At 53.2% G+C, this 13,930-nt stretch overlaps 1 protein-coding gene and 1 long non-coding RNA gene across 2 annotated transcripts; one reads left to right on the top strand and one right to left on the bottom strand.

Moving 5' to 3' along the window:
- Positions 1-2,063: 2,063 nt before the first annotated feature.
- Positions 2,064-7,482, top strand: LOC104911993. Its single transcript, XR_002117218.2, has 3 exons — positions 2,064-3,749; positions 3,892-3,963; positions 6,222-7,482. It is a non-coding gene; the product is annotated as an uncharacterized LOC104911993 (long non-coding RNA).
- On the bottom strand, positions 7,402-13,923 carry TLX1 (T cell leukemia homeobox 1). Its single transcript, XM_003208074.4, is given in 4 exon segments — positions 7,402-8,737; positions 11,625-11,826; positions 13,266-13,422; positions 13,425-13,923. Coding segments are annotated over 4 exon segments (891 nt in total). The 5' UTR covers positions 13,734-13,923; the 3' UTR covers positions 7,402-8,514.
- Between the last annotated feature and the right edge of the window lie 7 nt (positions 13,924-13,930).

A 13,930-nucleotide genomic window follows, 5' to 3' on the forward strand; every position in this document is an offset into this window, starting at 1 on the left:
TCATTCCCCAAATTAGTTACCTTATCCCAGCGTGCTGCTGGCTGCAAAACAAAGAGGTGCCTCTGAGCCCCTGCCCCGCAGTTCTGAAGCAGAGGAGGGAAGGTGCAAAGCAAGGGCAGGAGAGGAACAGGGATGAGGATGGAACACCCTGCCAGGACAACCCCATGCATGGGCTGCTGGGGCATGGAGTCCTGGGCTGTTACCAGCTGCTCCTCATCCCCCAAACTCATGGAAGACTTTGGCAGCGCCGCCCTAGGAACCCTTCCTTGCAAACTACCATGTAGGTTTAGGCACAGGGGTATTCTCCTGGCTATAGCTTAAGTCACCCCACATTGCTGCAGCCCAGGTGCCATTTCTTCCCTCATAAAGCCCCAGAGCATTCCCTCACTCCAGCCAGCAGATGAGCAAAGAGAGGTGCCATCCCTTCACTGCACACTTTGGAGGGTTCTTGGGACCAACCTGGGAGCCCAGTGCCCATCTCTAGGGGATATCTGAGGGCAGGTGTCACGCCATGCCCAATCCCCTGCCAGTGCCCACATGAGGCTGGCCCAGGCTGGCAGTTCACCCCATCTGGGCTCAGAACTTTCACCTCCATCCTGAGCTCAGCACTTCCATGGAAAGGGCATCCACAGCTGTGGGTGATGAGAACATGTCCGAATGAATCAACACTGCTCCTTGGAGAGAGTGAGGCAGAGCTTGTAATTAATTGTGAAACAGGTGAGTGAACACAAAAATGGCAAGAGAGGGAAGGACAAGGACCTGGGCTGCTCGCATACTCTCCAGCAATCCCCATTTTGTATCCATATGACCTTCCCAGGTGGGGACAAGGATAGAGACTGCCCAGGGCACCCAGTGTGATGGGAAGCAGGGCAGCAGCAGGAGAGAGCATTTAAAAGGAGCTGGAGTAGTTTTCTGATTCTGTAAACACGAAAATAGAGTAACAGTGCAGCTCTGCAGCATTGTGATGGGGCAGGGACTGCAGCTACGTGCATCACAGCTCCTGCAAGCATAAAGGACGTGTGAGCTGGTGTGGTTTCTTCCTCCAGAAGAGATTTAAGCTATACAGGAACAAAGTATATTTCCACTGGAAGCTGCTACTCTAACTCTGAAAAGACACGAAGGGCTTGGTGAGACAAAACCAGATAGGGTTAAAGCTGTAGTTTTAACATGGCAAAAGTCTCCTAGGGCTGGGGGCTCTGGAAAGGAGGCAGAACTGCCAAGTAAAGCACAGCCATGCAGCCCAATCTTCTTGGTTTGCTGCCCTGAACGCTTCTTTGCGATGCCAGCGCTTTACGTTCTCCTGCCCTCTTTCCTATAAAAGGAAATAAAGCAGCTTTTGACTCTTCTCAGCTTCCCCCCCTCTTCTATTTTGTACACCAACAAGCCATGAGTGCTCTCAGGATGCTGTTTCATGCAGGTAACACTGCAGGTGTGGCTCTGCTTGTCTGGGTAACCCATCTGTGCTCATAGCATGCATCCCCCGGACTTGGCACACATCCTGCTAGAACTCAGCACCACTCTGCAAGCCCCCACTATTCACAAACAGGAAGGTAGAGCCTCCAAGGTTGACAAATTTGGCTAGAGGAGACACTTAACAGGCGTTAGGTGAAGATGACAGGCACACACCTACAGACTCACCTGGATGTGCCCACATGAATGGCTTGCTTTTCTGTAAACAGGGCAAATAAATAAATAAATAGGGGAGAAAAAAAGCTTCACAGCTGCTAAGTCATCCAGAAGATATTATTCCCAAATTTCAGCACGTTGTTTTAGATCACATTTTGGCCTCTGCCCTCTGGGCACCATTTCACTACTAAATGCACCGTGGAATAAATACCAAGTGATGGTGGAGCACAAATAATCCCATCTCAGACAGAATTACTTTTCTGGCAAAAACTGGGGAATGAATGCAGCTTTAAAAAGCAATAACTGGTTAAGCAGACAAACACATAGAGCAGATCCCATTAAAGTCATTTGATACGAGCCAGGGAAAAGCATCTCTAAATCACATAATTATTTTAAGAGAAGACACATTTGTTTAAACTGGTTCAAATCACCTTTGGGGAGGGAGGAGGGAGGACTTGCGTCTGCCCCATTAAATGCTTTGATTTCCTGCAGCTCAGCCCAGACTCCTACTTTAATAGCATTAAACGTATGAATGGGGTAATAAAATACAGGTGATTTCCTTGAGCATTATTGACAAAGAGAAAAAGTCATCGCTTCCTTGTTTCTCTCTTTTAGCTTTTCCTGCTTCTCCTGGAAGACGCGCTCGATGCACTCAGCTTCTCTGCACCCAAATCCCATTGTTTTAACCCAAACCCCCCATCCCCGCGCTGGGGCACTCGCACCCGAGGCGCGATGCAGGGAGCGGCCCGGAGCTCCCTCCCCGCGTCCAGCCGGGCTCAGCCCCTCGTCCCCGAGCAGCCCCTAGGTGGAGCCCGGCACCCGCAATTGCTGCAGGACGCCCCGCAGCCGGGGATGCTCCAGGGCTGCTTCCGCCCTTCCCCCGCACAACGGAGAGGCACGGAGCTGGGGACCCGTCCTGCGTGTCCAACCCACCCGTGGCGTACCTGCGGGTGGCTGCAGGAGAGCACCGGGAAGGAGGAACCGTGAGCTCAGAGCCACGCAAGGCAGCAGTGCCAGGCGAGCCCCTCCCTGCCACCACACGGTTTGCATGGCAGAGTCTCCACTCCCCGTTCCACCGGGATCCATCTGGGCTGCCGTTAGGGATTTCCGCAGGAAGGGGAGCCGGATACTCAGTGCAGAAGTTCAGCAGTACAGCACCCTTATTTTGGCAGCATCTCCCATCCATGAGTGCTCTCAGGACTTCTTTTCATGCAGGTAACACTGCAGGTGTGGCTCTGCCTGCCTGGGTTTCCCCTGCTTCATCCCCTGGGCTTGCAACACATCCTGCTAGTGAAACCAACTGCTGCAAGTTTGCTTATGTATGGCTCCAGGGGACTCGTGCCCTGCAGTCCTAGAGAGCACATTGTGCTCTATGTCCCACCTCCCACCTTGGGACAGGTGTGTTAACCAGATTCAGACCCAGCAGAATAACTGATACATTTTCAACATTTGTTTTCCATGCTGGGATTGAAGCTGGGTCTCTGCAAGCATCTCCATGAGGATGAGGGTGCAAAGAGCCCAGTGAATTCACATCCCCATGCAGGGGTGCCACGTAGATACCTGGCCACAACTTGCTGCACGTGTGCTCACTTACCTCAGTCACCTCAAGCACAGTTCACACCCAGCACACTCAGCGTCCCAGACATGAACTCACGCTGCTGACCACCAGCAACGTGACCCCAGTGCTCTTTACCTAAGTCCCAAAGAGGAGGAGTCCAGCAGCCACACATTGTCTGGGGACAGCAAGAATCGACCCCCAAACAACATCACTGCCCGAGCTCTTCCTCTTGCTGAGAAATGAAAGCTCCTGGGAAGCGGAGCTCTCTCCGTGTTTTCCTGTATCCCGTCCATTGCAAGGCTTTCCAACTGTAGTTTTTAAAAGAAAGTATATATTGATTGATTTTCTTTAAACACTCGTTTGTTATTTTTAGGCTACTGCTGTCTAGGAGACAGGCAGCTAACCGCAGCTTCTCACGTTCTTTGTAGGAAAGGAGAAAACGAGTTTTCTCAAGCCTCTCTTGCTCCTGCTCAAAAATCGGATCCGGGACACCTCACCTCCATCTCAGCAGTTGGTTTCTGCTCCCGAAGCACAAGCATGATTTCAGCTGGAAGCTCAGCTGGCGGTGAGGGAGCACACATGGAAAGAGGGGGAAGCCAGACATTGCTTCCCTGCTTCAGAAAAAACAAATTAACTTCTGCCTTTGGGAAAAAAAAAATAATAATCTTTTGAATACATTATTAATTTTTACTTATGTGTATTTGTAGACTTCATTTAAAACAAAAAGCTTCTGAACAAAGAAGATGAACAGGGGCAAAGAACCCGCATCCTGACACGGGGTGAGTACTGACATACTGTGATAAACTTTCCTATTGCAACTAAGGCAAAAAATAACAATGGTGATAATCAAATCGGAGTCCCAGATAGTTTCATAAAGAGATCTACAGAAACAGAGGCAATCTGGATGATCTGACTCCAGCAAAAGCTTGCTGGGATCATCTATTACTTTACACACTTCTTTGCTTAGTATCTGCTAAAAAGCATTTTAAAGAGAACCTTGTATTTTCCTCACAAATCGAGATCTTTTCATTTATGAAGTTTCAAAATGGGCTATTCTGATAAATCCAAACCTTATTTCACAAGAGGCTTTTCAAAAAAGCGAAAGCAAATCTTCATTGTCGCACAAAGAAATCAGCATCACTCAACGAGCATTTTTCAGCAGAAAACAAAACAAAAATTAATTTAAGAGGTTCCAGCTGTCCTAGAACACCAGACAGGGTTTGCTTTGCCACATAACCCACCCAGCTTTCAGCAGAACAGCTTTTGCACTCCCAGCACCCCCACAACCTGAGCTGCCTATGGTGGGGGCTCTGCCCTCAGCAGTCTCTGCTCCCACCCAACAGCACTGATTTAAGCCTCGCAGATTAATTGTGTGCACAGCCAAGTGATAGCAGCAGGAAGAACCAGTTGCTCACTAGGAGGGTTAAAACAGAATAAAAAGAAAAAAATCACAACCTTGTAGCAGCCCCCATAGAGGCATGGGGGAAAAGATCCTATACATTGCTGCTGGTGGGAACAGATCCTCCCTTTATTATTAATTACAGCAAGCTGTGTCTGGGGCTAGGCACACCTGCCTGGTGATCCTCCCACAAATGCCAGCTGCAGGTGATCCTGAGCTGTCAGGCAGCCACCAAACACCTGGCAGACAGGACAGCGTGGCCCCAGAGAAGCTACGTGCACCCTTACAGCCTGCTTGCAGGGACGCTGATGGAGCACCTCATCTCTGTAGAATCACGGAATGTTCCTTCATCCCCAACCCAGGGCTCCAGCAACACCTCTGGTCCTGGTGGAGCCAGGGCAGCCGTCTCTCATTCGGATGACCCTGCTGCTCAGCTGATTGGCCGGATAGGGACCAGGAAGCTAGGTAGGGGTCAGGCTTTTAGTTGAGTACCAGGCCTGTAGCAGAAGGCCAGGCCACTCGATGGAAGCAGGGCTACTGATGGGGCCAAGCCTTTTAATGGGGACCATGCTGCTCAGTGCAGACCAGGCTTCTCTCTCCCCAGTGCCCACGGAGCTCGCTGAGCTGGGGCCAAGCCCAGATGACCACAGCCCATCCAGCTGTACTTCGTCTCCTCCAGCTCCGCACAGATGTTTGGTGTTCCTTTCACTGCTGTGCTCCCCACCCCCCGCTCTGCCCCAACTCCAAATTTTGCCTTCAAAAGCTCAGCACATCCATACCCAAACCAGTGCAACCCGTTGCTTTTGGTCACATTTCATGCCAGTTTTTCTCCTCCAGCCAAAGTTCTCTAGCTGGCTCTATATTTCCTCAAGGCAGTTGGACAGACACTGAAAAACCAACTTGCACTAACTCCAGTTTCACATTTGGGATTTGCTACGTTGTGAGATAAGCGGAAAGGGGAAATGACTTTCAACGCTTCTCAGTGCAGTCGTGTTCCTGTTCCCAAACTGGTACAGCACAAAAAGCGAACTCAGCGTGGTGAGCACAGCCCCAAGATGTGTCTACAAAACATCCAGCTCTATGTCACCATTTTGTATCATTGCTTATGAATTTAATTCCATCGTGTTTCAGGCAATTTTTATTGTCTGGGCACAGACCGTCGTGTATGCAGATAGCAAAATCCTCCCACCACAAAACCAATTTTAAAAATGAATCCAGGAAAAAACACTTTAACAGCAATTGCTGCCAGAAAGACCAGACAAGAATTCTTCAGTCTCTAATGTTACATACATTGTCGTTTCATACCGAGAATCTCTTTTTCTTCTTTTTGGTCTTTTTTAAAACAGGAAAGATTGATAAGAAAAGGAGGAAGTCAACAGTCTCTAGCAGAAGGTGTAGCTAAATATTGTATCTAAGCACACGCCCTCCAATGTGCATTATCATACATTCAGCTTTGCTGGGAAACATTTTGGAATACGAAACGAGTAATGTGGATATTATAAAATGGCTGTCTTGGAATTAGATTTTAAGATATTGATGTGTCACGATAATAAAATAGAAAACACTTTTAATATCAGCGGTGAGCAGTGCGATCCCTTCTGTATTTATTTTGTGGCCGTTGGTTTCTTTTTTCTGCAGGGAAACCTTGGAAAGGAGAAGGTGAGCCCCCCGGCCCCGGGGCAGCAAAGCCTCCTGGAGATGAGGCCCGAAGCACAGCACTTGGAACAAGCAGCCTGGCCGGCTCCTGCAGACCTCACTGTGGCATCAAACAGAATTTAAACAAAAGGCTTCTGTCAAATTTATCTGAAAAAAAAAACCAACACCCGTGACTAGTTTTATTCTGTTTCTTTGTAAGCAGTATCTTTTAAAGATATCCCCCCAAATCCACGCTCTCTGCATTCTCCTGTGCTTTCTCTCTTCTTTTTCTTTCCCCCTTTTTCCCCTCTTCTTTTTGTTTTTAGTCTTTCCACCTCTGCAGATGTTTCTCTCTGCACTCATTTTTGTGTTGGACTGCAGGGTAGGAAAATCCTGAAAGACCACAAGTACTGGATCCGACCATGCAATATTTGGTTTGGGGAAAACAGAACCAAACCCCAGTAAATGGCTTATTTGTACTATCTCTTCCCAACCTCTCCGGGCTGCACTGCCCACCCCAGGGCCGAGCCCTGATCTGCGCGGTGGCATTTCTTGGGCCAGGAGCTGGGGCCAGCCGGGTGGCAATCCTCACACAGCCCCAGCGCTGAGGGAAGGGCCGGGCTGGAGCCAAGGTCACATCCCTGGGGTCTCCCCTGGGGGAAGCAGGGTGGAACTTTCCCATCCATAGGGTTTTCCTCCTCCTGCTTGGGGTGATGTCCCAGAACAAGGCTGAGCACGGGTGGAACACAGAGTAATTCCCCACCAGGGAATAATTCCCCCTGCTGCTTGCTGCTGAAGGTTTCCCTCCCTTTAGCCCTGCTTTCTGCACAGTCCCGCAGCTAACAGCCGGCCCCAGTGCTGTGTGTGCCGCTCGGGGAATTTCCCCACCCGCGCCGAAGGCAGAGCCACAGTTCCTGCAATTAACACAGGTGCTCTATGCACAGCCAGAGCCTACAAACACCTCTGGGACGGGGAGTTAAACCCACCCAGAGCTTCCAAACCCAATAGACGTAAGCAAAGCCAAATGGGAAAAACACTAACTCTATTTTCATCTTAAGCAGCCAAGCCTCCTGCGCCAGCTCCGATCCACGTCTCCTCTCTGGGATCTAATAGGGAAGCGCAAAGCACTCCATGATTTATTCAGTACCCCGGAGACCTTTTTTTTTTATCTTTTATTTTTCGTTTCCACATAAATTACACAAGCACTTTATAAAATGAATACACAGAAAACACCTTGTAAGTGCATAACTTAAAAAAAAAAAAAGCCTTAAAAAATCTCACTGAAAATAGGTTTTCTGCTCGCTTGCCTGTACTAGCTGTTTAAATTGGCAGTGCTGTTTTAGATTATAAGTAACTGAAAAATATATACTGTATATATAATATCTATATATTCCCGGCGTTTGCTATAGGAAGTGCTTTGCTTAATTGTGTCTCATTCCCTCAGAACAATTAAAGAAACAACAAAGTCAGAAGTGAAATCGATTTTCACCCTCGCAAACTGCCTCATAAAGGGACATAAAGGGTAAAACAACCCATCGAGCCCGGTTTGCAAATGATATGGAAATAACCCACAGAACAGAGCGGCAGCAGCCCTGCCCAGCCGGGCTCTCCTCGTTATTAAAGCCCGGGCTGATCGACGCCGTGGCCATGGCGGCCAGGGACAGTTTGGGTTCTTGGTGCAATTGAGATATCACATTTACCGTCCTCAGGAGGCTGCCAGTTCCTTCGCTTCTTCCCCCCTCGCAGGAAAAAAATTAATGAAAAAGGGGAGGAGACGCTGCTAGGTGAGATCCAAAGGGCTCGCCACTGCTGCCAGCAGAAATTGCTGCTGGGAGGCCAAGAGATGGGTGGCTTTCTCCATTTGCTGCATCCCCAAACGTCTCCAGCGCCGAGGGCCGAGCATGGTGCCTGGCTGCACAGACATGCTTCCCAGGGAGCCGCGTCCTTTTGTTCCAATCAGTCCAAAGCGCGTACCTACAGACGCACATCATACATACATATAGTCCTACAGGGTGCCCCAGGTCACAGAGGAAGTTTCTCCAGCCGGGCGCTCGCCCGCGGCCACGTCTGTCAGGGCTCAGCTTTGTCTGGCAGCGTGTCAGGAAGTTTGAGGCCGGCATCAGAGACTTTTGGAAGAACAAAAGGGCTGAGGGGAGGCGAGCTGCTGCTGCTCCGCAGTCCTACGGGCGGGGAGAGTTTGGGGGGCGAATTTCCCTTCCCCATCGGTCCTTGTAGAGCGATGCTCCACGGGACGCACGTGTGCCCGGTGACAAAGGGGACACGCAGGTGCCAGCCCTTATTCGCAGGCAGAGGCAACGGTGGTGACGCTGGTGATCTTGGTGGAGTCATCAGACCAGGGCTGGAGGTTCTGCAGGGCGAAGAGAGAGGAGTTGTGCACGCAGATGGGGTCGGCCTGGATGGGCTGGTTGATGGTTTTCTGGAAGGCCTCCTGCTGCAGCTGCATGAGGATGCGGTTTGCTTGCTGCCGCTCGGCCTCCCGCTCCTCCGCTGTCTGCCTCCTGGGAGAAAAGCAGCCATCAGAGGGTTGTGGGGTGGGAATGAGGAGGAAAAGAGGGGCTGGGGACTCAGGGGACTCAGCCGTGACCCCAGCCCCTCAAACCACTGGTATGTCCCATGCACTGCGGGCTGTGCATAGCTACTTTTACCTAAGGAAAGTCACTCCCTCAGGCTAAGAGGTGAAAAGCTCCACTTTATTTCTGGCCCTGGGAGAAATCCACACAGGAATCAAAGCACCCAAAGGAGCAAAGAGGGGACTACAAAGTGCAATTTCCTGGAATGCTGCAGCAGGGACCCAGGGGATGCCTCAGAGGGCTCTCTAGTACCCTGGCAGAGGGGGAGACAGGCAGCATCCCACCCCTTCCCACACTCAAATCTGCCACCTCTTCCTCTGGGCTGCAGTACTGAGATGGAAGCGAGATGCTTACAGTAAACAGGATAAAAATCAAGCAGCAAAACATAGTCTAAATAGTAGAAACACACAGAGCAATGAGACCAAATGCCAGAACACACTGACTGGGCAGGGCAGAGGGAGTTTTTAAGAACAGGTCAGACACGCATCTGTCTGGAATGACAGAGGCAGAGCTGAGCCCGCCGGGGGTGGATTAGGGGGGAGGCTGGTGGAGGTGCCCTGCAGGTCCAAGCCCTGGAGTGTCTGGGAGGAGGGGATGGGAGAGGAATGTCCTCAATGTGCTTAAATCCACAAGGAAAATCCCACATCCCTGCCTCGATGGCTGCATCCTACAGCGCCCCAGCTCCCACCGGGAAGCATCCCTGACACCCCTCCCTTGCTTATAGACGGGGTAATGACAGCTTTTTAATTTAGCAACTCGCAGGGAACACAAGTCATCTCGTCTTCTTCCTCCATAGGGGATTGGAGGTGGCAGCTCTGAGTGCGGTGGTGACACCCGGAGCAGGGCTGGGGACACGGGGCACGAGGCCACCAGGTGTGCACAGGAGCATGTGGCTCTACGGCTCAGTCCCTGTTCTCATCACAGTGTCAACATCTCCCTGAGTCACACATCCCGGCGACGGGGGCTCTTGTGGCACCGGGGCGGCTCAGTCTGCACTGCAATGAATTTTTAATGACTGCCTGCAGAAAGAAGAGATGCTCCTGGGGTTGGGAACAGGGACCCTCACGGCCGGGCGGCTGGAGCATAATGCCACCAGCACCTGGCTGTGTGCTCACCTTTCTGCTGCAGGCTGGGGTTTGCAGGTTCAGATCTGCTCAGTCAGAGGAAGGAACCAAACTTCATGCTCGTGTCTCAAGCGAGCACCCAAATCTGGGGAGGGGAATACTCAACCACCTCATTCCCATGGATGCAAGTGAGGAAGGGGCTTCAGGCACAAGCAGAGCTCTCCCGTAGCCCTTATTTATTCAAGCTCAGGCTCATGTGGATTCTCCCATGTCTAATACTGTGGCTGAGGTCAGGCTGCAGTCCTTCCCTCCGACAGAACCAGCCATTCCTTTCTCTTCACCCAGCTATTTTTCTTTGTCAAGTGTATGAATAGGTTTGTATCCTCTGCTCTCCTGCCAAAGGGGATTGAACTTAGCCAACAGACGCAAGGAGTATTGACAGACGCAAGGAGAGCCAGCCAAGCTGCATTTGCCTCACTTCCTTAGGAAACCAGGTTAGAAGACAGCTGACCCTGTTGTACAGGGCTGTTCCTCCTCCTCCAGGACCTTGTTCTTAGCCAGCAGAAACCCCTCTAGCCCACAGCTTTCCTGTGCTGGAGGAGTTTCTCCTCTGCGGGCTCTTTATGAGAGGAAACTGCTGAGGGCTCATCCCTTGGTTTCAAGCTCCCTGTCCCCCATTGCTCATCCAAACCCACGCAGCTCCTGGGGAAGCCCATTTCCTCCACATTGAAGAAAATATAGAAACAGCCAGGAGTGAAGCTTTAACTTGCAAAATACCCAGGATCAGCTTGACTATCCTAAGGAAGGATTCAGCCCTTTTTGCATGGAGTATCCATCTGGAAAAGGGGGGGGTGCAGGCATGGCCCTATTTTCCTGCCGGGAACCCTTTGCTTTGGCAGTGTGCACCCATTCAGGCAGCTTGCACACAGGAAAAGCAAAAGATGCACCCAGCAGTACAGCCCCCCCCCAGCACCCAGCTGTCCCTCACCCAGCTTTGCAGCCTGTTACTAAAGCTGATTGTTTCTCCAGGGACACCCTGGGAAGCTGCAGAATGGGGCAGAGCCTGGGAGCTACATGAGAGCCTGACCTCCTCCTCTCCTGCCCACATGTACTGGCACATCCAGGAGGAAAAAATGCACTTTTACAAGGAGGAGCAGTAAGCCCTGCGGGGGGCAAAATCTGAGCATATGCAGGGCTCCGTATCCCAACAGCACCAGGTGCAGGACCCAGCCCAGGCCCCCCAGTATCATCCAGCACTGAGGGGTCCCAGAGGGTCCCACTGCCTATGCGACACTGGGGCCGTGCAGTCGCAGCTGTCACTCCCTGACAGGCCCCCCCCGGGCTCCTTGCCGGGTTGGGGGTCCCACACACCGCACCCCAGGAACACACACACCATGTGCCTACCACCCTTTCACACACATGCATCTGTCTGCACACACTCCCTGTGCTCACAATGAATACACACGGGCTGAACACACACGCATCCATGTGCACACAGCTGGCTTGCACACGCATCTGCGTGCAAGATCACACGTGCACACACCGCGTGCACACCCACACACACGTGGCCTACACACAGATGCACTCACGCCGTGCAGCCATGCACACATGCCCCGCTTGCACGCACACAGCTGTGCACGCACACCGATGCACCTCCACACACACACACACACATGCAGACCCAGTAGTGCTTTCACCACCGCATTCCCCAGCCCAGGACCGGCCCCATACTGTGGCCCCCAGCCCCTCACCTCCACTTGGTGCGCCGGTTCTGGAACCAGGTCTTCACCTGTGCGTCCGTCATCTTAAGGGCCTTGGCCAGAGCTGCACGCTCAGCAGAGGCCAGGTACTTCTGCCGGTGGAAGCGCTTCTCCAGCTCGCAGATCTGCAGGCGGGTGAAGGACGTGCGTGGCTTCTTCTTCTTGGGGGGTGTGCGGTTCTGGTAGGGGTGACCTATACGGCGTGTTACAGTGAAGGGTGAGAGGGCCACTGGGGGGGACATGGAAGGGGGGATGAGAGGCAAAGAAGCAAGCAGCGACACATCAGCACAAGGGCTCCGGCTCCCGGGCGCTGGGCTGGGGACCCCCCCACTGTGGAGCCGCGGAGCAGAGATGGGTACGGGCGGAGGATCGCAGCCGGGCACCGAACTCCGACCTCGGCGGCCATACAGGGAGGGGAGAGCCCGAGGCGGCCGCTGAGATGCGGGCACGGCGGGGCGGGCAGCTCCTCTCACGGCTTCCACCCGGTTTTCTGCAGCCCTTAAAGCCGAAAAATTAAAAAGAAAAAAAAGAAAGAGAAAAAAAGAAAGAAAGGAAAGAAAGAAAAAGAAAAACAAAACAAAACGACAAGCAATGGCGGGGTTGGGGCGGAGGGGCAGCACGGCGCTTTGGGGAAGAAACGAAAAAGCAGCAGTGAAGCAGCAGAGAGTGGGAGTTTGGGGACGGGAGGGTCCCGCTGTCTGCCCGCAGTCCGGCCCGGCCCCACCGTTCCGATCCGGGAGCGTTGCAGAGGGCCCGGCCCGGTGCTCCTCGTCCCGCTCGATCGGGAACGGGGGTAATTTCGGTTCGGCGCGGCGGTAACAGCCCTGCCCGCTCGTTTCGTACCCAAAAAACAACTTCGAGCGTTGAAAACAGGACTTGCTTTTCGTTTTTGTTTCGTTTCGTTTCGTTTGTTTTTCTCCACGAAAATAATAATTAGAGAAAAAAAAAATCATACTAATTGGGTAAAACCTGCTGTGTTCGCGAGCTCTGCGGCCGGACAGGGTCGGGGCCAAGTGCGAGCGGAGCGAAACGAAACGAGAACTTGGACAAAAGCGGTCCCGGTGCCGCGGCCGAGAAAATTTTCCCAGTTACGAATTCGTTCTTGGTATTTTTTTTGTTTTTTGTTGGCTGTCCGTTTTTTTCCCCCTTATTTTCGTTGTTAGGTAGTTTTTGACTTTAGGTTAAGGGGAAAACAAAAAAAAAAAAAAAAAAACCACGAAAATAATAAACGAGCGCGGCTACACCTGGAAAAGGCGGCGGCTCCGAGAAGCGGCTCCAACCCCGCTCGGAGCTGTGCAAAGTCCCCGTTGGTCGGGGAAGGGCTGAGCGCAGCGGGGACGCGGGACACGAGGGGACCGGGACCGCCGCGCTCCCCCGGGCCGGGGTTTCTGACGGCGCCTCGATCGACGAGGCAACTTTGGGTGGGTGCTTGCGCGGGCGGCGGGGGCTTGAGGAGCTCTCCGCCTTTTCCCAAGAATTATAACAATACTAACGACAATAAAACGCAGGGCAGCCGGAACGCTCCCGCATTCCCACTCCTTCGCGCTCCCGGCCTGTTTCAGCCCCGACGGCCCGGCGCCGGCTCCTGCTTGCCCAGCGAGGAGAGGAGCGTGGAGGGGGGTCCCGACTCACCTGTGAACCTGTCCTTTGTGTACCGCCTGTTGCTCTCCATCCAGGGAAAGGTGAGCCCCGTCAGACTGTTCATGCCGTTCACCGGCGGCACGGCGGCGGAGAGGGACTGGTGCACGCCGCCGGCTACGGGGCGGTGGGCCGGGACGCGGATCACCCCCCGGCCGAGCTCAAAGCGTTGCCGTTCATGCTCACCGCCATGTTCACGTTGTAGGAACCGGGCAAGGCTCCCATACTGCACGAAGTGCCGCCGTAGGCTCCGGCCCCTCCGCCGCTCGCCCCGTAGCCGCCGGTGACCGTGTTGTAGGCGCTGCCCACGATGCAACCAAGGCCGTAATCGGCCGAGTCCTGCAGCCGCGAGTGGGACACCATGCAGCTGCCCGGCTCCGACGTGTTGAGGATCTGGTCGATGCCGAAGCTGATAGGCTCGGCTTGGCCTTGGTGCAGGTGGTGAGCCCCGAGGTGCTCCATGCCTCCACCGTCCGTCCTCGCTCCGGCAGCGGAGCCGCACACTGAGCCCCGGGGCCACTCCGCCGAACCCAGGCACAGCGGCGCAGACCCCGAAACGCGGCAGCAGAACGCAGGAGCCGGGCGCGAGCAGGCACTACGCTCTCAGACCCATCGCGCCGCAGCTGCGCGCCCCGGGACACCGCGACAGAGCCACGCAC

This window comes from Meleagris gallopavo, chromosome 8 (genome assembly GCF_000146605.3).
Source record: "Meleagris gallopavo isolate NT-WF06-2002-E0010 breed Aviagen turkey brand Nicholas breeding stock chromosome 8, Turkey_5.1, whole genome shotgun sequence".
Taxonomy (NCBI): Eukaryota; Metazoa; Chordata; class Aves; order Galliformes; family Phasianidae; genus Meleagris; species Meleagris gallopavo.